Genomic DNA, 24,250 nt, shown 5'->3' with positions numbered 1-24,250 from the left:
AGCGTAAACAAGGATCGTCTATCTGGCACATCGGTCAAGTCAGCTGGCAATTGGACAGGTTAGCTTACCTTCCCATTCTCCACAGTGGTATTGGGGAGGGGGGAAGGGAGGGGGGGGGGGGGTATCGAGATCCAGGCATTCCTCGAAGGCCGGGGCGGTACCCTGGGTGCACCCTAGCCATTCTGCAACCTGATCGCACAGGTACGCAGCGGACTGAGCGTCGAGGACCACGAGCGGTTCTTCACAGAGATGCTGTCGGACTTTGACACTCCGGCACTGCTCTTTCTGCTGAGTAATGTCCACCGCGACGGAGTCGAAGTCGCGGAGTCACATCGCATGCTGCCTCAGGGCTTGAACAACCGCCTGCGCGCTCATGCCAAGTAGCTCGGAGTCAGTCTTGCCAGCTTGTGTCACTTGGCTTGGGCCCAGGTCATTGCCCGTACCAGTGGACAGCAGAAGGTCGTCTTTGGAACTGTGCTCTTTGGCCGGATGGCAGGTGGTTCTGGATCCGGCCGCGCTATGGGTCTGTTCATCAACACCCTGCCTCTCAGGATCGAGTTGGAGGACGTCAATGTCCAGAAGAGTGTGCACCAGACCCATGAACGTTTAGCATCGCTGCTCAAGCATGAGCATGCGTCCCTGGCTTTGGCCCAGCGCTGCAGCAGCATCCCCGCCGGCAGTCCCCAATGCTACTCCGCCCACACAAGCCTTGACCGATTCGGGCATGGAGGTCCTCGATGCGACGGAGCGCACCAATTACCCGTTCGTCATGTCCATCGAGGGCTTTGGCACATCCCTCGGCCCTACTTCGCAGATCGCACGGCCCTGTGACGCAGACAGGATCTGCGCGTACATGCAGGAGGCACTGCAGAGTTTTGTCGAAGCCCTCGATGACTCACCTGAGGCCCCTGTCCAGAGTCTTAACATCCTGCCTGCAATTGAGCGCAACCTGCTGGAGTCATGGAATGCCACCAGCACCTCATTCTCTGACAAGCTCTGCATTGACCAGATCTTCGAGGGCCGTGTAGAGCAGGCGCCAGAGGCTATTACTCTTGTGTATGAGGACCAGTCGCTGACGTACAAAGAGCTGAGTGTGCGTTCGAATGCGCTTGCTCATCAGCTTGTGGAAGCCGGTGTCTGCGCTGGCGACTGTGTGGGAATGTATCTTGCTCGACCGATGGAGCTGGTCATTGCTCAACTGGCCATCCTCAAGGCTGGAGCTGTATATGTTCCCATTGACACTAAGGCACCGATCGAGCGCCAGACCTGGATTGCGGCTGGTTGTGCTGCCCGCTTGATGGTCACGGACCTTCACACAGAAGTCCCCTCTGCCATTGAGACGCATGTACTTCGTTTCAGTGCGAGCCAAGTAGAGGGTCAAAGCTCTACGCTGGATGGACCCCACATCGATGTTGTGCGCTCCGGCGGGGATATCGCCTATGTGATGTACACCTCCGGTTCTACGGGCGTTCTCAAGGGTGTCGTTGTCTCACACCGTGGTATCTCTCGGCTGGTCATCAACAACGGCTATGCCGATAAGTGCAGAAGACTGTGTTGCCTTAGCAACTAACCCTGCCTTCGATGTCAGCACGTTTGAACTGTGGGCACCTTTGCTCAACGGCGGTCGTGTTGCCATTATTGACGCGGATACGTCCACTGATTCGCACCGCCTGTCTGAGGCTTTAACGCGCCATGGGGTTACGATCATCTTCTTGATAACTGCACTGTTCAACCAGTGTGCCTTGAGCATAGGCTCTCATCTAGCCAAGTTGAGATATCTGCTTTGCGGTGGTGAGCAGGAGAATCTGAATTCCTTTACGGCGCTTCTCAAGCTGGAAGGACCATCACATCTCATTCACTGCTACGGTCCTACAGAGACAACCACGTATGCCACTAGTCACGAGCTCAAGAATATCGAGAAGGGCCAGGACCGCTTGCCAATCGGTCGTCCCATCGGCAACACCACCGTCTATGTCTTGGATACGTACCGCCAGCCTGTTCCTATCGGAGCTGTCGGCGAGCTGTTCATCGGCGGTCCCGGTGTGACCATTGGCTACCTCAACCGCCCAGACCTCACTGCCGAGCGGTTTTTACCTGACCCCTTCAGCAGCCATCCTGGCGGACGCATGTACAAGACTGGCGATCTCGTGCGCTCGCTCCCTGACGGCAACTTACTGTTCATGGGACGCAGCGATGACCAGGTCAAGATCCGCGGCTTCCGTGTCGAACTAGGAGAGATCGAGTCGTGGCTGGTTGAACATCCCTTGGTCCGCGAAGGATCATTCACCGTACTGGGATCCAGCAATGATAAGCGTCTTGTTGCCTATGTCGTCGCTGACCCACAGGAACAGCTGGCCCACATTCTGCGTACCTTCCTCGCCAGTTGTCTTTCCGAGTACATGGTCCCCAGTGCATTCGTCCGCTTGGATGCACTGCCTCTGACTGGGAACGGCAAGGTTGACAAGCGTGCACTTCCTGAGCCTGACAGAGGCGCATTCGTCGCCCAAGGTTATGAGGAGCCCCGAGGTGAGATCGAGACAGTACTGGCTGGCATCTGGGCCGAGTTGCTGCACCTCGATCGTGTCAGCCGCAACGACAACTTCTTCATGCTCGGCGGTCACTCTCCTCTGGCTGTACGTCTGATCAACATCGTGCGCTCCAGCCTGGGCTTTGAGATGACACTGCGTACTTTGTTCGGAGCACCTATGATTGCAGGGTTGGCCCAGCAGCTGTCGCAGGAGGAGGATGGTCAGGACGACACATTTGATGTGCTGGTGCCACTCAAACTCAATGGCAGCTTGACTCCTCTATTCTGCATCCACCTCGGTCTTGGTCTCAGCCGGGGCTACTTGGGCCTGTCCAAGCACTTGCACCCAGAGCAGCGTTTGTATGGTCTGCAGGCACGCGGTATTGGCGGAATTGGAAAGATGGCGGAGACGATCGAGGAGATGACACAGGATTATATCGACCAGATCCGCCACGTTCAGCCTCATGGACCCTATCACCTCCTTGGCTGGTCCTTTGGCGGTAACGTGGCTCATAGCATGGCGGTGGAGCTTGAGAAGGTGGGGGAGAAAGTTAACATGCTAGCCTTGATGGACTCGGCTCCAACCAACAGCAAGGCCATGGAGGCGGCCATCAGTGATATCAATGAAGAGCACATCTTTCTCGCTTCATGCACAGGGAGACGATAGATGAGGGAAAAGAGATCTGGAATTTGATAGAGGCGGTTGGACTGAACAACTCCAAGCTCCGTAGTGAATACGCAACATCGACCTACAGTGGCGACATGTTCTTCTTCCGCGCGACGGCCGGTTTCGATGATACTGGGGCAGTGGTGGACCCTGAAGAATGGATGCCTTATGTTCAGGGTAACATTGAGGCTCACGGAGTGGAATGCGGTCATATGGAGATGGACAAGCCTGGCCCAATGGCTGACATCGGTCGCGCTATAGCTGCGAGGTTTGAGAAGCTGCAGCAGTAACGGATATCCTAGACACGGTCGTTTATTGCTCATGCATACAGACATACAGCTAGACTATAAATTCGTGTGTTATCTTCTTTCATTGACATAAAATGCGAAAAATCCAGAAACTGCCCATGAAATATATTCTGCTCTTGCACCGTGAATGTCTACTATCTTCTTTTCATTCGCCAACGACGTCCCCGCATGCAAAGAGTTCACCCTTCACGTTCAACTATCCATGTCCACAGATGACTCCATCGATGCACCTCGTGAGCATCTGGCTCAAATGGATGAAGAGCTGGCTCGTCTTCAAGAACGCAACATTACTAACAGAGATCCTCAGATCGCAAATCAACGCCCTAGCACTGTCTTTTACCCCTCCGAAGCTGAGGCCGGTCAGTACCCTCCAATCAAGCCTAATGACCTCCTCTCTCCCAGGAGGCAACAGCCAGCATGGACAAAGTGTCAGATTTGTTGACCAGAGGAGCAATAGAATTCGCGAGTGGATCCGGCTTTACAAGTTCAATGTTCATTATCCCCAAGAAGACAGGGAACTTTCAACCGGTCCTCAACCTACGAGCACTGAACCAATTCCTGTCCACACGGCACTTCAAAATTGGAAACTATTCAACACGTTTGCCATTTAATAAACCTAAACGATTATTGACATATATCAACCATTTCGGAGGACACGATTGCGAGAATTGATGAAACTGGCGATTACATTATGGGAATGGTGCCTCGAAGCGTGGGCATAAGAGAAAGTGAAAATGTCGGGGTTTGAGTAGAAGAATTGGGTAGTGAGAGGTGGAGCAGTGAAAGCGGCGGTATTGGTTTGATATTTGTGGACGTGTCGTTTTATTATCGTCTATGTGAGTATCGAGAGTTGGGCAGGGAACGCAGGGCTTTGAATTCTATGAGGATACGAGGACAGCAGAGATCGGGCGTAATGTGCTTAAGGTGTTGTAGAGGAATGCGCTGGCGCGCGCATGACTGGAAGGGAAGAAGGAATGCGAGCTAAGGGGCATGAATTGTTACCGAGGCTCTTTTATACTTTTGGTGGTGGTCGTCCTCTGGATCTTATTTGTGGCCGTTGTACTTTTAGAAAGTAGACATAATTCACGACTCCATTTGGACTGTAATAAAGACGCTGAATATTTGGTGGCGACGTTTAACCACTGGCAATCTTCGAAACCACTACACCATGCAATCTATACATGTATTCATACATTGCGGAAGAAAGCTATGCGGTTGATAGGGCATTCTTTTTTCTTCATTTCAGTTGCTCCTCGCGCTCCAGCACTTCCTTATCCAACTTAATAAGAATAGTCGTCCGCAGCGGGTATCCGTCTATTGGCACCGTATGTGCTGTCACCCGCGATGGCTATTCATAACCAAACAAATATCAGGAGCGTAGTGACCAATTAGTATTTTATCCATATTCTGTGCTTCGTTGCTAATAACGCCCATCAATCCCCAAAAAATGGAACAAAAAAAAATACAGTTCACACTTACAAACTGGCATCCATCCATGATGGCCTCGACAATTCCGGCCATGAAGGCTCCACAGTTCAGTTGCGACACATCCTTGGGCACAGAAATGAATTTCGACACCATTGGATCATTATCTGAGATCATATCTATTTTGAATCGCAACAATAGCAGTTAGCAAAAGACCGGAACGTTCTATAACGATCATAAACCACCCCACCAGATCTCAATGCCTTCGATAAATCTCTTTGTCAAACCGGGGACTCGTAAAAAAAAAAAAAAAAAAAAAAAAAAAAAACGTACATTCGTCCTCATTCTCAGTACTCTTCTCCAGCGAATCCGCCTGCTTTCCAAACATCGTTTTCCACACCGTCGTGTGGATGAAATACAACATCCCGAGCACCCTGGTCTCACGTTTGCTGTTCTTGTCCCGCCAGACCAACAGATCCAATGCCCGAATGCCCACTCTGTATCCCAGTTCGTTCAACCTATCAAGTAGAGCAATAATATCCGATGTGGTTCCTCGTTAGGATTAAGTCGGTCCAGGTGTATGTGGTGTGAGATTCAATGTCCACCAAATCACATAATTTGCTAACAGTCGGTTAGGGTTCCCGTACTTTCTCTCCAGGTCCTGGATTCCATGGACGCGTTTCTGGGTGTACTGGAGCATCTCTGAGAACAAAAAGGCGAATGCGTTAACGCTGACCTATGGAGGTATTGAAATGTAGGGAAAGGTCATAGGACTCTGGTTTAGACTCATGCCATACCATAGCGCTCTCTAGTCTCAACCCTTCGATAACAGCTCGCTCTTTGCCAAAACAGCAGCACTTCATGCCATCAAGTGGTTGCTGGCTGTTTCCAATTCTATTTTTCAAAGAAGCACATATCGCAGCCGATTCCGTCCCAAGTATAGCCAATTCCGTCTCAGGTGCAGCCAATTCCGTCCCAGGTGCAGCCAACTGCTTGGGCGCATCTCCCTTACCTCCGCACCCCGCGTCTTGTTCAGATGACGCTCCAGAATGTTGGTCGTAGCGCGCTTCGAGTAGATGGATGAGGCTGCAGATGAGTATGCGCCAACGCTTGGCAGCGATGCTGCCATGCTCATCACCGACAGTCTTGACGTTGCTGATGGAGTGCTTGACATTGCCTATTGTTGGACGACGACGGTGAGTGTGAGGAGGGAGGACGATGAGCGTGAGGGTCTGGTGTTGGATAGCAACCTGAATGTATCACGTGCAATGTCCTCCGAAGATCTGCTCAACAAAAGTCAAAAGGGTGTTCAAAGGCGCTTCTTCACGAATCTTTATGAATATCTGCATTATGTATGTAGTCTTGATGATGATGATGATGACGATGATGGTTTTTGTTACAGTAAATAAATGACGATAAAGAACTAATACTGGCTCACAAGTTGGGGCTCGAGTCCATGCTTGCGTCCGTAGTACATCACTTGATTCCTCTCCAAATACATCCTCACGCTCTGGCTGAGCTCGACCATCCTGCTCTCCGCCTCCGTCCTCGGAATCTCCGCCGCTTCAATACCCATGCCCGATCCCCCATATCGACCCATGGATCCTCCCGAGACCGACCCTGAGCCCGACACCAATGGTGAGATTGATGCCGCCAGCATTAACTCGTCTTCAAAATTTGTCACCCCGCGCATCTGGAAGCACCGCAGGACCGTATTCCGTTGAACACTGCTCTCCATCACAGTCATCCATTCTGCCGCATTGTTCCAGTTGTTCTCCTGTTCAGCCGCGTTGTTAGCGGGCTGATATGCACACGACCAGAAGGACCATGGGAGCCGGATCTTGAGGTCCTGCAACGTCGTATTAGAGTCAATACTCTGACACAGACTGTGGAAGCACAAGAGTGCGTAGTTGGGATCCTGCGGCGAGACACAGATAACGTTGTCGACCGTCAGGGAGACCAGAGATTTGTTTAGGTTCACGATCTGCGAGACCACGCCGAGCGATAGCTTCGAAAAGCTGAGATGGGTCAAGGACGGGTGAAGGCCCATCAACTGGACGACCTCATAGTCTATCGACCCTGGAAGGAGATTGGAATTGATGTCCTGGCTCAGATAGATCTTACGAAGCGGCGATGCCGAGGCATTTTTGGAGACACAGTTCATGAGCGCCATCAAACCAGGCTTGGAGATCTGGTTGGCGGACAGGTTGATGTTGTAAAGTGCACCGATGCCATTAGGACCATCAATGTTACGGCTCAAAAGCTTAGCAGCCTCATCGCAGAAACCCGTGTTGGCTAATTGGAGTGAGATCAGGTTCTTCTGTTTGGTGGCGTGCGAGGACTGTGGCCAGATCGCGTTGAGGAGACTGAGACAGCCTGAGGTACCGATACTGGGGTTATCGGACAGATCGATGAACCTAAGATCCAACGAAGTTGGCAAGACTAGGTTCGACAGTTCCTTGACGCCTTCTGCGTCCAGCTTATTGTTCGAGAGATCGAGCTTGGTCAATCGACGGAGGTTCTTGTGGGCGGAGCAGAGAATCTTGACGCCTGTGCTCGTCATCTGAGCCCTGGTGAGGACAAGGTGCTCCATGTCCGAGTTATCGGTGATCAGCTTTTTCATGTTGGTTACGGCCTTGTCATTGTCAAGTAGGACGCCGTCAAAATTGAGATACTTGGCGTGATGCAGGAACCCGGGCAGCTTCTCTCGGAGGAGGAAGGGAAGGCCGCTTAACTTGACAAACTCGAGCTGGAAGCAGGTAAAGAGTCGACGCACATGCAGATAGATGTTATCCTTGTCCATCAGCTCCGAGTCGCGAGCCTGGTTGGCGTTGATCTCGATCATAGTCAAATGTGCCTCCGCCAGGACCTTGGTCAAGTTCTGGATCAATTTCTGATTGGCAGAAAAGACCGCGGCGACCTTGCGTTCTGGCTGCTCAAAGTACGAGGGCGACATGTGGACGACGGCGTGCTTGATGCGACTCTGGCCCCTGATCATCTGTGAGTACACATCGATCGCCGCTGCGTTCAGAAGATGTGCCTCGCTCTTGACGCCACTCTTTTCTGGATAGTTCATCAGATCATCCAGGCTCGCTTGCTCGTCGTTCCACTCGTAACGACCTGACTGGAGCCCAGAGAAACAGTCTTGGCAAACCCACATGGGACGACCGGTTCCTGGGGAAATCATCCTCTGCAGTCCACCTGACCAATCGGCCGCAAGATTTGAACCAGTGACTTCGCGCATGAGTCGTGCAATGCTCTCCAGCTGCAAATGCTCAGTCATGAACTTTTCGATCTGTAGGCTCGTTCCATCGACAGCGGTATTCAGCTCGATAGTATCCCTCATCGCTGGCACTCGAGTCGTCGGCTTGACCGTCTTCAAAAACTTTTCTGCGTGTTTGAGAATACTCTTTCCAAAGCCAGGCTCGCTCGCTCCGGAAACGAGACAGGCAAGGTTGGCCATATGCTGCAAGACGGTACCATGGGTCTTCATCATTTGCTCAGAGTTATTAACGATGTAGCCCTGGTGTTCTGGGAAGTGGATTGGGTGCTCCTTTTGATGGTCACGGACCCCAAGGGCCTGGCAGGGTGCCAGGATTCGGAAGGGCGTATATTGTCCCGAAGAAGAGGACGAGGCAATGGGTGCAGCAACAATGTAGACCCGAGGCATGTCCTCGAACGTGAGCGACGCTAGCACTTCGGCCGTTTTGAAATCCATAACGGCCTTCGAAGGAAACGGTATTGTGACTCTGCTAATGACACTCGCGCGACGCTGAACTGACGATGAGGCCTATAGACATGTGCACAAAGAAATAATAATGTTAAGAATAGGAGTATAGAAGCATAAAAGCATAGCAGTTGTTTACATGAAGTGCTCAATCTTTTTTAAATTTTTGTGATAGCGGACACAAAACACGAGAATTAGTGTGCGAGGCACAACGGCGAACTGCTTACCGAACCATTAGTGGGAACGCGTGCGAGCTCTGTATGCCCGAGTGAGGCAACTGAGGGCGCCAAGGAGAGGCTGGAAAGCGATGCATGCAGACTGAATGCTGTCGTGTCAATGTTTTGGGACAGACTAGTCTGTGAACGCATGGGCGCTGCAGGACTCGTTGGCGAGTTGGGTGCAATAAAGGGCTGGTGCTGTGAGTGATATCTCTGTGGCGGTACTGGAAAGGACACTTGAGCCACTAAAGGAGCCGAGTGAGGCTGCTGTTGCTGCTGTTGTTGTGCATGGAATTCCGGGTATATCTGAGCAAAGGCTACATCAGAGATTGGAGGAGGTTGAGGAAGTGGGGCACTGGGTGGAGGAGGCAGATGTTCAGACTCTTGTGACTGAGAGACCGGAATGGGTTGCGAGAAGTAGTGCTGTTGCTGTAGAGGAGTAGCGGATGTGTGTGTCTGGTACTGCTGTGCGATCGGCAACTGCTGTGTATGGTGAGCCGTTGTTGGAGGGCTCGGATATGGGTTATAGCCGGGATATGCTCCGCTAGGGTGTCCACCACTGGCCATTTTGGGGTCGTGCTGATAGGCAGGAGGCGCCGGGTCCGTAGATCGCTGCTCGGACTCGAGCGTGTGCAAGAGATGGCCCTTCGGAGGATCGCGCTGTCAAAAAGTCGAGAGAATCACGACGCGGTTAGCTAAGGCTTGGCATTCATTCGGCAAAAGCCGCTCGTACTTTGAGCACCGTATTCACCCTCACCTCGGGCGGCGAAAAGTAGGTCTGTGGACCCCTCGTGCGAGGGGCGGCTGTGCTAGAAGACGACAAGTGGGACTCCGCATAGGGTGGCATGGCCATTGGGCTCTGCGAACGCGAGGGGTGTTGCAAATCGTTGTTTGAATTCATTTTGGGCGGAGCATAGTACGCGGGGTAAGGAATGTTGGCGGAGGACTGCATAGGGAGGACTTGGTCGGAGATGAGAAAAAGAGAGTGGACGTCAAGAAGAGAAGAAGTGGAAGTGTGCGAGCGACCGACCGACGAAGGAGCCGCTTCTTTTAAAGAGACTAGGCAGGATATGGGGAAGTGTAACAGAAACAAACAAAAAACAAAAAAGGCGATAGAAAGATGGCAGCTGGGGAGAAAAGAGTGAAAGAGAGAGTGAGAGAGTGAGAGAGAGAGAGAGGACGAGAGAGAGAAAGAAAGGGAGAGAGGAAGAAAGGGAGAGAGAGGGAGAGAAAGAGAGAGAGAGAGAGAGAGATAATTGTTTGTCCAAGTATCCAAGTATATGCGTATATGAGAAAGTGAGAATAAGTGTAAACACAACAAAACGGTGAAACGGACGGAAGGATGGGCAGATGGATAAGAGTGATAAAGCTAAAGGAAGATAGGATGGAGGAGAAGAAGAAGAAGGAGCAGAAGAGTTGGGTTTAATACAAGAGTCGAGCACACAAACAAAGCTGCAGATACCCGCGTGCGTGTACAACTGACAGAAAGACGAGAGCGCCCCAGGGGACCAAACAAAAAGATTTTCTTGTCAAGAGGTCTGGCCCGGCTTACTCCAGGGTCTGCAGCTGCGGCTGCAACTGCAACTGCAACGCACAAAAAGGGTTATGTATTCAGTAGTCTCAATAGCCTCTTTAATGTTTCTGCAGGTGGGTGAGTGGTGCTGTATCATAGCTATCTTCCTCCCACTTTCTCAACGACAAAGCCTGTTTATCGGCCCCCTGCCACTGCTGCAGTTTGTGTTGTGTTGATATGCCCTCGTCGCCTTAGTTCTTCATACGTATGACATAGTACCATGAAGAGCACCACAGGTTCTTTTTGCTATCTGCTATCTGGCCATAATCACGACATAGAGCCAAAGTTCATATGGTCGCTTTCTAGAGGATTCAGTCAGGATGATCCAAAAAAAAAAAATTAACGAGAGCATCAGGACACAGGGGGACAGCCAGTGAGAGCTGCCCTCTCAGTCTCTGCGATCGCAAGGCTTGTTGTATGAAACGACTGTAGGTGTCGACAACGAGAGCACATACCCCAGTACAGATTCCAAATGAGCAAAGACGTAAAAATGTCGAGCAACAAGGGCCAATCGAGCTTAGGGTTCACTGTCAGGTGCATCCCTTGCGCTGGTTGGTCGGCCGCTGTCTTTTGTGGACGTGTGTCCTGTCTGGTCTAGGCTATATACCTGGAACCAGGGCCCAATTACAATCAGGATTCCACCTGGCTACATGCAGAGTCAGATGCTTGGAAATATGAGGATGGTTACTCCCAACAGACGTCAGTTCTTTACCTCGCTTTGTATTAAACACTCATTGGGTACCAGCGGTTGGCAGTGATTTTGAAGAACGACTTGTACTCTCGGCTTTTATGGTGTGCCTATGTTTTGCAAGACATCGCAAGGCGTCCCGCCGTTTCTATGGTCGATACTCATACCTCTCACAATGATAAACAACAAACATCAGTTTTTCCCGCTTCCCACACAGCACAAAAAGCACCCAAACTGGCTGGCTATGGAAACGCATGTAGTACGTGTACATAGCATGGCTACATGAACATATGAATATGGAGATAGACACGAACATGGACGCTTGCCCTCCACTGCAGCAGCTGCAGTCTTTCTTACGGCATGCACACCAGCTGACTCGGTGTATTATAATATACAAACATGCGCTCAAGCAACAACAATGTTGGTACTTGCAACAAACAAGATCTATGAAGGCCGCATTACTAGTCCATCATCATTAACAGCAACAGTAGCCGGAGCATTTGCTGCATCGACGCCCATCACTAAGTACTGTACGACATGTCTCTCTAAACAGCCAGAGTTCTTCCCGCCTGGTACTCTTCATCATGTAAATACAACAAACAAACCTCATCTGCTCTTTCCTTTCTTTGGATTACTCGATCGGCATCTGCCTTTGATCTTTTTTTTTTTTTTTTTTTTTTTTAGGAGCCATGAATTTCAGCAAGTGCGAAGGAGGCATATCTTCAGTGGGCAGCCTTCTATATACGTCAACAAAATCACATAAAGTCTCGGGTACTTGCCAAGGTGAAAGAAAATAGGGATAAAAATTGCTCTGCCAATGTCTATATCAACCAAATACATTGGTTAGAATACGACGTTTTGCTAAGCGGTTAATTTGTTCTCCAGCGTAGAGCACTCTTCGAGTCGTTGCCTTTTAATATGCGAAGGGATCTAGATGCGCAACTCGTGTTTATTCTGACCCAAATATCTCTTGCTTTGCTTCGTTTATCCTGTAGACACACTGCTCGTTGGATGCACTTCGCCTTTTGGCCCTCTATAAGGGATGGTCTGATCGCTCATTAGCCTGTTGGGCCGATAACCCGCTTTTCCACCATTAAATGAAGACGTCGTCGAGTGTTTTGGTCGTCATCGTATTCTGGGGAGGAGGGAGGGAGATGCCCAGGCCCTACCAGGCAGTATATCTACGCGGACTGGGGCAGGACATAAGACGAAACCATGGCCTGAAGTAGCGCCCTGCGATTGTCAGGCTCCTTTGTATCTCAAAAACCGGTTCTCCATCGTTGTGCAACCTGAACGAAGTGATTTTCGATGGAACGGAACCTTGTGGCTAAAACACAAATAAAAAAAAAAATAAAAAAAAAAAAAGATGGGATGAGTGCATCCTTGGTAGAGTATCTGCCACTGAACGCCTATGCTCTACTAATTCGATTTTTTCTTCAAGCTGCGGAAACAGAATGGATACGCAAGGCGGTTGACGTGTAACTCTACCACAGCTTTATTATGCGTCTCCGCCATGGTCCAAAACGCACACAACTTTCATGTGAATAGAAAGAAACATGCACGATAGTTTTATTATCTGTAGAAACCAAAGTATCTCCTCTACATACCTCTGCTGCATAAACCTTGTATTCGCCCTCATCTTAGCTGCAATGTGAGACGGGATTAAATGTGGAACCAAACAGTAGCGCGTCCTGTCTGTCGACTATAGTTCACATTGAGCAGTCTTATACACCTCATCATCGATCTTAAATTCGGCGTACCTTATTGCATTTAAAGCCTTGCAGACGGAGCATACGTGGAAGTTAAAAACGACTCTAGTTTACGTGCGCAATTGGTCAACGTACTGAATTGCTTTACGCAGGGAACCAATCGTGAATCAATGTTTATACATCTTTTGGTCGTAAGTACCCTCAAAATGACATGATAACTCTGCCAGAACCATTCAGGACAGGAATATGTTTCAAAGGTGCAGGGCACAGCATTCCTAGTGTGATTGGTACAGTCCAGCGCATGGATTCGAAACCAAGCTTCTCATCGAGGGAAGACGCGCGCGCGGTATTGTTAGAAGTCTATCCAATTACGGCAAAGCGGAGCCAGATGACCTCCTCCAAAGGCATTGGAAGAGATTGTAAGAGGTGCGTATTGGTTGAATGGTTGACTATTGATCATAGGCCAAAGCCCAGAGCCAGTCTGTGCATTCGATTCGGGCGATGAGACAACAGCTCTTCGCGCTTTTCAAGTTTAGCTTCGAAACTGTCTCGGTCCTGCAGCAGCTGTGCTATTCGAAAATTAACGCCCCGGCAGCATTCTTTGCCTATGCAATGGCCGCCCATAGGACAGGTAGGCATAGCTCATTTCAGCTCATGTTTCACAAACGTCTTAAATGGTTCAACCCCCCATGGGCTATCTGATCCCACCACGCACAAGGCTCTGTTGCAAGACAGGGCTCAATTCTCGAACATGGCCATCGTCTTCATCTCCCTGTTCCTTTGACGCCTGTTCGTATCCTTTTTTTTTTTTTGCTCTTTGTGAACGTCGTTTTTATATTACACTCTAGTTCTGATACTATCTGCAGCCTCTACTGATATTCACAACATTGTCCGCCTTCATTTGATTTCGCCAATGTCTTTCTATCCCTATTCTGCCTCGCCACTGTCCCATAGATCACACATACTGCATATTCTCTGCATACAAGGAGAATCAAAGACTTTATATCCTCGGCGGGATGCGTACAGACGCTGCAGGTAATGCAATTGATTCTGTCTTTCGAAACTCTCATGACCGATCTGTCACCTTCATAGAACGCGACCGCTCAAGCCCTCAATCCACTCGATGCCTGGAGCCAGCAATTTAGGGGGAGTGTTCTAATAGCGCGAGGACCTCAGGACATGGTTACTTACAGCCTGAAGTCTGGATGGATAAACGAACCTAGGAGCTGGATCAAAATGACTCTTGCTCCACACTGTGAACCTTACCTTGCGCCAGCTTACGGAGATAAGAAAGTGGTCGAGGTCGGGGGATCTAATTTTTATGTGACCTGCCACAGCGTTGGGAATATCTATACCTTGGACGTTGCAGCGTTGACATGGTCCAAAGGACCAGATACCAAGCTGAAGAATCCAAGATAGGCAGCTGTGTGTATGTGTGTGCAGTCTCGAACGGATATTTCATATTGTAGGGTTCTGTGGATATGATTTAAGATTTACGGCGCAATCCTAGCATCCTAGCAGCCGCGCTTGGGAATAGCTACATCAGCTCCTATATCTCCACAGCGTCGGACGCTGCCTCAACCAACGCAACCGTCTATGTTACATCGGCCGCTTCCTCTCTTACATACTCGACCGCCATCATCACCTCGATTGCATCTACCACCTATGTCACCGTCTCGACCCCCGCGTTGACCTTATCGTACCCCACTCGTCTTCCTTTAATCCTTGGAGCCCTCCTAAGAGTAGCCCTCATTTTTAGCTTTCCAAAGCCATTCGACGCATATTGAAATTATACGCGTCCGCTGAGAAACAGCTTGTTTTCATGAGCCGCGCTCATCCAAAGAAGATCACCAAGTCCAACACACTCTAGTGAACAGTGCCAGCTTCACGCGCTCCAAGTCGCTACCTCACCTTGCACCGGACACGCGTAGTGGTTGCTAGTCATGCCCGTTATGGGTCCGCACTAGTGTATATAGATTTTTGAAGCAATGGCTCAGTAGGACATTTGACATGTAACTCATATGTCTTTTGTTTCGCGCGCCGATTGTTGTAGGAAAGCGTTTGCCGATAATGAGCTAGACATAAAAAAAAAAAAAAAAAGGCTGGGCAGAGGTACAGTTATGAAAGTAGTGGCAATGAAGGATGATCGACCAATGTTAAGTATGGGGCGGATTAGAACAAAAGAGCTACAGAGGATCATGTAACGCCATCCTTCCTTTGTTTGGGAAGGATTGGAGAGAAGCCTTGGATGCGAAAAGATTTTACGACTGGCACAAAGAATGCTTTCTCTCTTTGGGAAGGTTTAGGAAGGATGCCAAGGCCATGATGAGTTCAAACTAAACCTTGACTGGTCCCTCAAGAGACGTCCTTTTTTTTTTACTTTGCAAGTGGGTATTATCAAGTAGAGCTGGGTCCTCTGACCAAAAAATGCAGGTATTGTTGATATGGATGGTAGCCATCGCCTCTTTGAAGGGACCCCGCAGTCAGTTCAACAGTCGAAACTTGGTGCCGAGAATTATTTTTTGTCCTCGGACATGGAAAAGACCCTTCCGGCTGCATGTATGGGCGTAGCACAGAAAACGGCGCTAAATGGGTCACTGACAAAGCTGAGGGAATTGTAACTATTTATTTTTTCAACTTCTGCCAAGCGCGACCTTTTCTCCGCCTTGGCTAAGATCTCGCTCTCGCTCTCGCTCCCAGAGCGCGTCATGAGAAACGAGATATGATTTGACGATCTCTTCCCCTCACTCCTCCTACTCTCTTCTATCCCTCTTGGCTAGGAAGCCTGTATAAAACCCCTGGCCCCGTCCTTTTTTCATCCTAGCAAATTACAACAAGCCGGATCAAAAGAAAGAACAAAGTTACAAAGAACAACAGCACCATGGACGGTTTCAGACGCTCGAATTTCAATTACCCATTATCTGCTGCAACCCTCAGCAAGGTCGAGTCCACACGATGGTCCCCCAGGGGCAAGCTGGTCCGAGATTCTGCCACACAGACGGATTTCGTTGAGGATTTGAGCTCATCAATCCAGGAGGACGAGGCTGCAGCCGGATCTCCGAATATCGACAAGACGCCGAATCCGATGGAGGGCGTTACGCTTACAACAGCCGCTCAAGAACAGTCGCACAAAGGCTCCGGAACAATTGTGCAATGAATAATAAAAAAATTAAGAAAAAAAAAAACACAGCTTCAAAAGTCCACGACAGCCGAATATCATTTATTGTTCAATTGAACGCAATAGAATGCAATGAGATGCATCGCATGCTTCAGATAATGGAATAATGGATGCCTCCAAACAAGCGGAAACGATGAAATTGATTTAATACTGGACTGCACGAGTGGCGAAGCAGATGGGTGGCCCGGTTCATTCATGCGTCCAGAATTCCAAAAGTCGTCCTCTTGGTCAAAGACCTCCTCTCACTTAATCGGCTCCTGCACCTTGTCGAGTCGATCGCTGGGGGGATGGTATGGCCTGTTCTTTTATGCGCTGCCACTAGCGTCATCTCTACAAGGTTCACCAAATCCTGATGTCCGACTAGCGACCAGTAGTTTGCCAAGTCAAATCCATCCACGCCCATGTCGACAGAGATATGCTCGTTGCGGAAAAAGAACACCACGTTACAGGGATCATTCAATCCGTAGAGTCTATTGAAGTCCGTGAGCTGGGTGATATCGACCTTATAGACAATCGCGAGGGATTGGATCTTTCCAGAGACAGAGCCGAAGAGCTCGTCTACTTGTGTGCATAGTGGGTCGCTGTTGTTGCCAAAGCGAATAATGACTAGGCGGTCATATTCTGAGCGGATGGCCTGGTCGACTTGACGAGCGGTTTTGAGGTGTAGGAGAGGTGTAGACATTTGTTGTTGGATATCCTTGAATGTGAAGTGCTGTAAGAAGAGGAAACTGTGGATTTTGTTTGGTGGTAGGAACAGAACGGAAGAGCTGTTTGCACCGCTTTGCATTGCTGTCGAAACATTGATTGTATTTGCATTGCGCCCGTAATCGCTCAGCAGATATGGTACAACTGGAAAGGAGGGGGGTTCTTTATTTGGCGTCCTGGTGCATAGTCGTAAAAACAAAGCGAGTCCATCCCAGGGAGGAAAAAAGAAAAAGAAAGAAAGAGTCGCTTCGTCCGCCGCAGCTTCCTCTTAGTACTTGTACTTTGTCGAGTAGTCTTTTGGCGAGACGACCAGACCCCTTCCCTTCCTTGCGCCTCTGAACACAGTTTCTACAATATCAATGAGCTCCTGTTTGCTGTCGAGCGCCCAGTTGATCTTGTTGTTGTTTCCTGTACCGAGATCAACCATGATGTGCTTGTTGCGGAAAAAGAACATGGTCGTGCAGGGGTCGTAGAGTTCGTACATCTTGTTGAAGTCCGGTACTTCAGTGATATCGACCAGGTAGATGACTGCAAAGTTCTTGATCTTTTCGGCGACGGAATAGAGGAGTTCATCCATTTGCATGCATGTTGGATCCCAGTCGGTGCCGAACCGGATAACGACTACGCGATCTTCCTCTGAGAGGATGGCTTGATCGACTTGCCAGCCGTTCGTAAGATGTGGAAGGAAATATGACTATCGCGGTGGAATAATAAAAAAAAAGATGTGTTAGAGACCATACACACCGGCTTGAATGAAAGACAAGAGGATGTGATGATAATGGCCCAATAGGCAGGCTGCTACTTACCATAATGAAAGATTATATAGTACAGAGGTCTTGGTTTTCTTTTGCTGGAGGGAGCAAATGGAAGCAATGAGCGAAGAAGGTAATGGAATGGGAGAGCAACAGAAAAGACCTGGATCAGTCTTAAGAACGTGGCTTACTTATACCCAGGCAATGACTGCCTGCGATTGGTCGCAAAATCTCTCTGGGCCCTGGCAGGCATCCTTGGGGAAAACGAATAAAGACGATTATCATCTCACTCATTCTTCCTTCAACGCCGCTCCCGTCTTCTCCACTCCCCCACTTCCTTTCCTCTTCTCCTCTGGACACTTCTTTCCTGGAGGAATTCTCCTTTGTCAGGCTGTCCACTCCTTCGTCCCTTTCCTTTTGTGTCATACTCTCACTCTCATCTGGACGAGGACGCTTGAACAGAACGATGAAAAGAAGTACTAGTGGGAACGGACTCCCGCTCCACTCTTCAGGCAACATCAGGCGGCAAGGATCCTCCGGTCTACTCTCACAGCTCCGCCGCATTAGCCCTGGAAGGCTCTTCATCCTAATTGGTCTCTGCATCATCTCCCTCCTTGCCGTCTTTCGTATCTCTGGCTCGAACAGCACCCCTCACACCTCTATTGAGCAGTCCGAGCACGAGTCCAGGAGCGAAGCAGAGCGAGAGCTGATAGTCAAGCAGATCCTTGAGACCAGACAGTCAGCTTATAGCTTTGATGACTTTACGGAGGAAGCATTGGTCCTGGAGGAGAATGCCCACCTCTTGCCGGCGACCGCTATCTTGTTGGGCTGGAAGCGTCTGGAGGGTCTGAAGTTGATTGTCAGATATCTGGCAAGATATCCTTACATTAAGGAGATCATCATCTGGAACAACAACAAGGAGAACAAACTGTCTAAACGCGACTTTGAGCTCGACCCCAGCTTTGGCCCCTTACCAGAGCTGCAGATATACAATGGCAAGGAGAACCTGCACGACTTTGCAAAATACATGTCGTGCTCGTTGGCGAAATATCAGCATTGCTACTTTCAGGACGACGATTGGCTGAACACACACATGGATGCGCTCTATACCAACTTTTTGACGAGCCCCAATCTCATCCACACCAACACCTTGCCATTAATTCATATGGAGCATCGTCGATGGACCTTTACGAATGAAGGTGAGTTACTCTTGTCGGGAAATGGATCGCTGGGCTCATTCCATCTTTTGCGTTGTTTCACCATGGAGTGTGGCCCATGCTCACGCTTGCATACCTTCATATCTGAGACTGAAGGCTTTTTTCTCCTGTTGCCACTTTTTTTTTTTTTTTTTTTTTTTTATATTGTGCCATGTGTATCCATAGATCGTAGGATGCATGCTGGATTTTCGTGGATGGGCACTGGATCTTATCTTCCCAGAGAGAAGGCACAGCGGTTACTGGAACAGGGCGGAAACAGCAATCTGGCCAAGGACAGGTTGAGAGTCATTGACATGTACTTCTCTATCTGGACCAACCAGTACCCCTACCAGCTTGTGAACTATCTCACGCCGCTCGACCAGAAGAACGGATGGAGCACGGATGGAGTCAGCGACCACTGGGCCATTGTCTTCAGGAACATGGTTCGTGAAAGATCTCCTTTGATCCTTGTTGGTACTCTTGGCTCACCAATTCTGATCACTGGTTACATTTGACTTCGTTCTTCCCCGATAGCTTGATGCCGCTGATCGCCTCTATTCTGCACTGGTTGCGAACCCAGAGGTGTCAGAAAAGGACTACTTCCCTCGGGAAGAGGAGCTTCCTTATATCAAGGACCGTCATGCTAGGTTTGTACTCCACTCGACTGCTACGAGTATTGACAGGAGATCTCTCAGAGACGGCTTGGTTAACATTTTACAATATATTTCATTTTAGATCACCATGTTACAACGACAAATGCTTGTTTATGACCAGTATGGACCCATTCCCAAATCCTAAGGATGTTGTATTTAGTGGCGACCTGCAGACGATTGATGAACAGAATCAAAAGTTCTTTGCACTGGAGTATCCCAGCAACGAGTTCATCAGCAAGTTCGCCTATATCCACGCGGTCGATAATGATCCCCTGACTTGCTGGAATAGCTTCAAACGTGAGTCATTAGAAGCGATGTGTAAAATGCATCAGAACTGTGTCCCGGAGAACCAACTCATTCGATTTCTTTCTTTTTCTTTCTTCTTCTAGTCCCACAAACAGGCGAGTCGTTCGGACTCCAATTTGTGAAGGCGACACCGCTGAGGAAGTTCACGGTGACATCTTCAAAATCATTAGCCCATCTGGACGGCAAGTTCACGGTGATGGTCTCTGACCAAGCAGGCACCGAATGGACAACGTGTCGCCACTCCACACGATTCCCATTCGCACACACCATGACGTTGGATATCTCTTGCCCATCTGCACCTAACCTGCCCAGAGGACTGGTCCATAATGTCAGGATACAGTTTGATCAGCCCCTAGAAAAGTCACTGGAAGTGTGTGGCATGGATGTAGGCGGCATGGCTGTTTGAAAAGGGAAAGGCAGACAAATATAGGCGGATCATGGGTGGAGTGAGAGGATGATAGGTAAATAGACTGGGTCATGATTTGAAAACGACTCGATAACATATTCTAATGAAACTACGGAGAGATGTATGGACTCTTCAGATGATGTGATGTCAATGACAGTTACTGAGACAAGAAAAACACTGCTATTGACAGGAGGAATCATGATCGTATGTCTGGGAGTAGAAGATGGTCGTTTCTACGCGCGCAGGTGTTAGCGCGTCGTGTCTAGAATGTATCGAGTGCGAATGGATCAGCAACGTGGCCCGAAGAAAGAGATGTCATTGGCGACAAAACAAATGTCCAAGTTAGATGACATTGAGGGGAAGATAGGATAGACGAGGATGAGCAGCAAGTATAGGTGGTATAGGTGGTTGAGGCGGATGTTGCTATGGTCTCAATCAACGCAGTATGGTATAGGTCCTATATAGCTTGGCAAAAACATAAAGGACGTGCGCATGGGATCCGAATGTGCGGAAGGGATAGCCATCCCAAAAATAGGAAGGTCACATCTTTCATTTCATTCGATAGTTTAAAACCATCTCGCTAAGAGGCTAATATATTTATCTGAGACCTCATTCATTCCCACATTTCAACTGCACTGCAACCCCCTTTCACAACTCATTCGCTGCCATCTGATGTCTTCGGACTGACCCATTCCTCATCTTCTTTTTTTTTATCTCTTTTGGAATATGCAAGGGCTCTCATCAATAACGGCTTATCAATGTAGCTCATCCAACATTAAAGGGACTGCAGCAATATAAAAAAGCATCCAAGGCCGTTTGTGCACACATCTCTTCTGCTTAGTGTTCATATAATATCCGTCTCCTTCCTTCCTTACTTTTCCCTTCACTTCACTTCACTTCACTTTATTTCACTTCCACTCGCTCTCTTCACTCTCCCTCCATTGCATTAACCAAACGTCCTTCCACACATAAACTATCATAATGAACACCAAAGGATACACCCTCAGTTACTACGTCTCCGGCCACGGTACGGCATTGTGTCGACTGATCTGACCATGGTTAACAGGGTCAAGGGGATTCATTCCCTCTGAACCAATGGCTGTGCTTTGTCGACCGCTATTTATACAAACGCACACATCCATTAATCTTAACTTCGCTTATCTCCCATCTCGCCCTATTTCTGTTTCGATTTTTACTAAATATGCTGTTGTGCGGTGTTCATGCACCCTTCAGGATTCGGCCATGCGACTCGTGTCAACCAGATCATCACAGAACTCTTGAAAGAAAGACCAGCTACAGCAACCACAACGACAACCACAACGTCGACCGGAGACCTTGATTCAACAGCAGCAGAAGCAACGATGCCATCACGCCAAAAACACACGATCTACATTGTCTCGGACGCACCCCAATTTATCTTTCAGGATGTGATTGCGCTGGGAGCCATCTACAGAAACGCCAAGGTCGACGCAGGCGTCGTCCAACCATTGGTGCGTGTATCCCTATGATGTGTCTGTGCTTTTTTTTTTTTTTTTTTTTTTTTTTCATTGTTCCAGGAAGACATGAACTGGGATCGTGTTGGCGACGCTGGATTGTCTCTGTTGATGTTAAAACCAATCTGTCTAACCGTTATGTTTCTGTCCCCCCCTCCTTTCGTTTGTAACCACCCCCGATTTCATTTTCCTGCACCACTGCAATACAACACCCCCTCCCCCCCATCTAAACAGGCATACAGTGTAGATCGAGAAAAGACCATCGAGGGATGCAAGAACTTTTTGTCTAAACGCGAAGAAACGATTCAGCTCGAAGTCTCCTGGCTGGCCCAGGTCGGTGTTGACTGTGTCCTCGCAGACGCTCCTTTCTTGCCATGGTAAGTAAGCATCGCCATATCTCCCTTTTCTCTATTCGATTCTATTATCCTCCGCATTATAGTTTTTTTGTTTTTGTTTTTTTTTTTTTTTTTTTTTTGGGGGGGGGGAGGGGCCCATTGCAGCGGTCATCGTAAGCCATGTTGCATTTCGAGCGCACACAAGGCCATCCCACCATCAACTGTCTCTGTTAATTCATTGTTGAATGGCTCAGAACCGGCCTGCAGATTAAGAGGCAGGGAGCGAATTTGTTTAGCTCTCTCGGATATGAGCATCGCATATTTTTCCATAAGCCATTTCCATCGCACTCCTCTTTAAAGCCTTGAAGAGCATTTTCATTGAGCAGCTATCCCCAACCCGTGAATGAATGAATAACGTTAGCTAACGTTCATATTATACATTTTTATACTCATAAAGTGCGGCTGCGAGCGCATATGGCATCCCTGCGATTCTTATCACAAACTTCACATTCGATGAAGTATATCGGTTCCTGCGGGAGGGCGATGCACTTGACAAGGATGTGTTGGCATGTGCGGACGCTGCGCTGGAGGACTACAAAAAGGCGTCACTGTTACTCCGCCTGCCAGGATCGATCGATATACCGGCATTCGAGGATGAGATCTTGGCGATGGAATCTGGGGCGTTGACGACGTTATCGACTGGCAGTCAAACGAACGGAAGGAGTCCATCGATCTCGGATATGGATGATACGGAAGAGGATGTCCATCAACAATCAAGTGGCCAGCTACACACGTCGGCTATTGATATCGAGGTGCATTTTGCAGATAACAAGAACATGAAGGAGCATGGGCAGGAGCAGGAGCAAGAAAAAGAAAAGGAAGAGCTTTCGGAAACATCTATGGGCGACACGACACCTGCAGGCGTGATGTCGCCGGTTATTATGAGAACCGCGGCTTCGTCTCCGAATCCGTCGATCGTCAGCGGAGGCTTCAATTCTGGACCATTTTTGTCGTCATTGTTATCGCCATCGACGTGTTTGCCATCTCCGTCGAAGTTGCAGGCGGTCCCTCGTAGGGCCGTGGATGTGCCGCTGGTGGTCCGGATGGCGGTGAATAGTCGCGAGGACGTGCTGCGGTCGTTGGGCGTGGGTGAGGAGTTGATTAGGACCCATAAGGTGGTGTTGGTATCTTTTGGAGGACAAAGACTGAAGCAAGGATGGGGAAACCCGTTACCAGAGGGGTGGATTGGAGTGATTTGTGGGTTACCTGTGGAACATGAGTTACCGGAGGGGTTCTATAGGAGTCCACATGGTGTCTACGTGCCGGATCTGACCCAGGCTGCGGACATTGTTATTGGCAAACTGGTAAGTATCTCTTTTTTTTTTTTTTTTTTTTTTTTTTCTAGAGCATGGATAAGCACCATGAGCACCTGTTTTGAGGATAGTGATAGTTGCTAACGATTCTTTTTTAATTTGATAATAGGGCTATGGAACGTGTTCAGAGTGCATTGCTCATGACAAGCCGTTGATCTATGTTCCGCGTCCGCAGTTCATTGAGGAGCATGGACTTATCAACATGATGGTCAATCACGGATTGCCAGTCGAAATGACAGCGGGGGAGTTTGAAACGGGTCATTGGCAACGAGCGATCCTGGAGGCCGATCGACAGGCGAACGAGGAGAGGGAAGGTCGACGGCTGTTTATGGAGAGCTCTGAAGAAGATAATAACGCTAGTCAACTCAACAAGGTGATCCCAGAATTGTGCGTGAGCCCAATGACCCCAATGGCACCGGCGGTAGTGCCCCTTTCGATGGTTACCGAGGCTGAGGAACAGGAGCCGAGGATGTCTGGAACGCGTCGCCGATCGAGACGGTCGTCATCTGTGGCATCGCTTTCGGCGTTTAGACCTAAGGGGCCCAAAATGGCGCGTCTGTCGACGGCGGGGGTGTGGGGGAAGTATAGCTCGCCGGTCGAGAGAGGGGTGAGCGCCTTGCCGAGGATGATGGAAGAGGGAGGGTCGCCTAGGACCCCAGGATCAACGGTGTGGTTCGAACGAAGGATTCCGAATAATGGAGGGGAGGTGTGTGCACGCCTTGTGGAGGAGTTCATGGCGCAGGTAGAGGCATGTGAGGATGTTTGAGAGGATGTGTATCTTGAAGGTGCTGCTTCCGTATCATAGACGAAGTTGCCAAGATAGAGACCAAAAAGAACAATACACAATAATAGAAAAGCATCACTCGGATCTTTGGACTCAAATGTTTTATAGCTACTGGCGCTGGAAAAGAGGCAATGGTACTCTTTTAAATCGCATAGTGCGCATGATTTCCGATAGATGAGCGATGGAACCCTTGAATTAGCTCAATAGCGAAGAAACAAGCCAAAAAT

The 24,250-nt window shown here is 49.1% G+C and overlaps 8 protein-coding genes across 8 annotated transcripts; 4 read left to right on the top strand and 4 right to left on the bottom strand.

Annotated features, from left to right (window-relative positions):
• Positions 1-2,705: 2,705 nt before the first annotated feature.
• On the top strand, positions 2,706-3,484 carry BC939DRAFT_509055 (Alpha/Beta hydrolase protein; the record flags this gene model as incomplete). The annotated part of the gene is made up of 2 exons (XM_051561080.1): positions 2,706-3,065; positions 3,227-3,484. The coding sequence occupies 2 exons, from the start codon at positions 2,706-2,708 to the stop codon at positions 3,482-3,484; spliced, it is 618 nt and encodes a 205-aa protein (XP_051417668.1).
• A 1,255-nt stretch (positions 3,485-4,739) lies between these two features.
• On the bottom strand, positions 4,740-5,627 carry BC939DRAFT_482646 (NO signaling/Golgi transport ligand-binding domain-containing protein; the record flags this gene model as incomplete). Its single annotated transcript, XM_051559137.1, has 4 exons — positions 4,740-4,850; positions 4,982-5,106; positions 5,261-5,445; positions 5,575-5,627. 4 exons carry the CDS (start codon positions 5,625-5,627, stop codon positions 4,740-4,742), a joined length of 474 nt encoding a protein of 157 aa, XP_051417667.1.
• Positions 5,628-6,241: 614 nt separating this feature from the next.
• Positions 6,242-10,304, bottom strand: BC939DRAFT_524188 (uncharacterized protein). The gene is made up of 3 exons (XM_051561248.1): positions 9,630-10,304; positions 8,882-9,532; positions 6,242-8,717 (listed from the first exon to the last, which is right to left on the bottom strand). The coding sequence occupies exons 1-3, from the start codon at positions 9,822-9,824 to the stop codon at positions 6,351-6,353; spliced, it is 3,213 nt and encodes a 1,070-aa protein (XP_051417666.1). The 5' UTR covers positions 9,825-10,304; the 3' UTR covers positions 6,242-6,350.
• Positions 10,305-14,078: 3,774 nt separating this feature from the next.
• BC939DRAFT_497945 (uncharacterized protein) lies at positions 14,079-15,999 on the top strand (the record flags this gene model as incomplete). Its single annotated transcript, XM_051559756.1, has 3 exons — positions 14,079-14,221; positions 14,353-14,584; positions 15,667-15,999. 3 exons carry the CDS (start codon positions 14,079-14,081, stop codon positions 15,997-15,999), a joined length of 708 nt encoding a protein of 235 aa, XP_051417665.1.
• Positions 16,000-16,213: 214 nt separating this feature from the next.
• On the bottom strand, positions 16,214-16,702 carry BC939DRAFT_497944 (thioredoxin-like protein 4A-like protein; the record flags this gene model as incomplete). The annotated part of the gene is made up of 1 exon (XM_051559755.1): positions 16,214-16,702. The coding sequence occupies one exon, from the start codon at positions 16,700-16,702 to the stop codon at positions 16,214-16,216; it is 489 nt and encodes a 162-aa protein (XP_051417664.1).
• Positions 16,703-16,900: 198 nt separating this feature from the next.
• BC939DRAFT_145 (mitosis protein DIM1-domain-containing protein) lies at positions 16,901-17,736 on the bottom strand. Its single transcript, XM_051550182.1, has 3 exons — positions 17,669-17,736; positions 17,532-17,575; positions 16,901-17,419 (listed from the first exon to the last, which is right to left on the bottom strand). Exons 2-3 carry the CDS (start codon positions 17,532-17,534, stop codon positions 16,994-16,996), a joined length of 429 nt encoding a protein of 142 aa, XP_051417663.1. The 5' UTR covers positions 17,535-17,575; positions 17,669-17,736; the 3' UTR covers positions 16,901-16,993.
• Positions 17,737-17,943: 207 nt separating this feature from the next.
• Positions 17,944-20,038, top strand: BC939DRAFT_497942 (uncharacterized protein; the record flags this gene model as incomplete). Its single annotated transcript, XM_051559754.1, has 5 exons — positions 17,944-18,676; positions 18,860-19,116; positions 19,208-19,320; positions 19,409-19,623; positions 19,716-20,038. 5 exons carry the CDS (start codon positions 17,944-17,946, stop codon positions 20,036-20,038), a joined length of 1,641 nt encoding a protein of 546 aa, XP_051417662.1.
• A 622-nt stretch (positions 20,039-20,660) lies between these two features.
• On the top strand, positions 20,661-24,107 carry BC939DRAFT_433647 (uncharacterized protein). Its single transcript, XM_051553248.1, has 5 exons — positions 20,661-21,065; positions 21,272-21,528; positions 21,766-21,908; positions 22,324-23,230; positions 23,349-24,107. The coding sequence occupies exons 1-5, from the start codon at positions 21,020-21,022 to the stop codon at positions 24,003-24,005; spliced, it is 2,010 nt and encodes a 669-aa protein (XP_051417661.1). The 5' UTR covers positions 20,661-21,019; the 3' UTR covers positions 24,006-24,107.
• Positions 24,108-24,250: the final 143 nt, after the last annotated feature.

Source organism: Gamsiella multidivaricata (assembly GCF_025024155.1).
Source record: "Gamsiella multidivaricata strain RSA 2152 chromosome Unknown BC939scaffold_1, whole genome shotgun sequence".
Classification (NCBI taxonomy): Eukaryota; Fungi; Mortierellomycota; class Mortierellomycetes; order Mortierellales; family Mortierellaceae; genus Gamsiella; species Gamsiella multidivaricata.
Note: the sequence above shows the minus strand (reverse complement) of the source record. Positions and strands in the feature narration are given on the sequence as shown.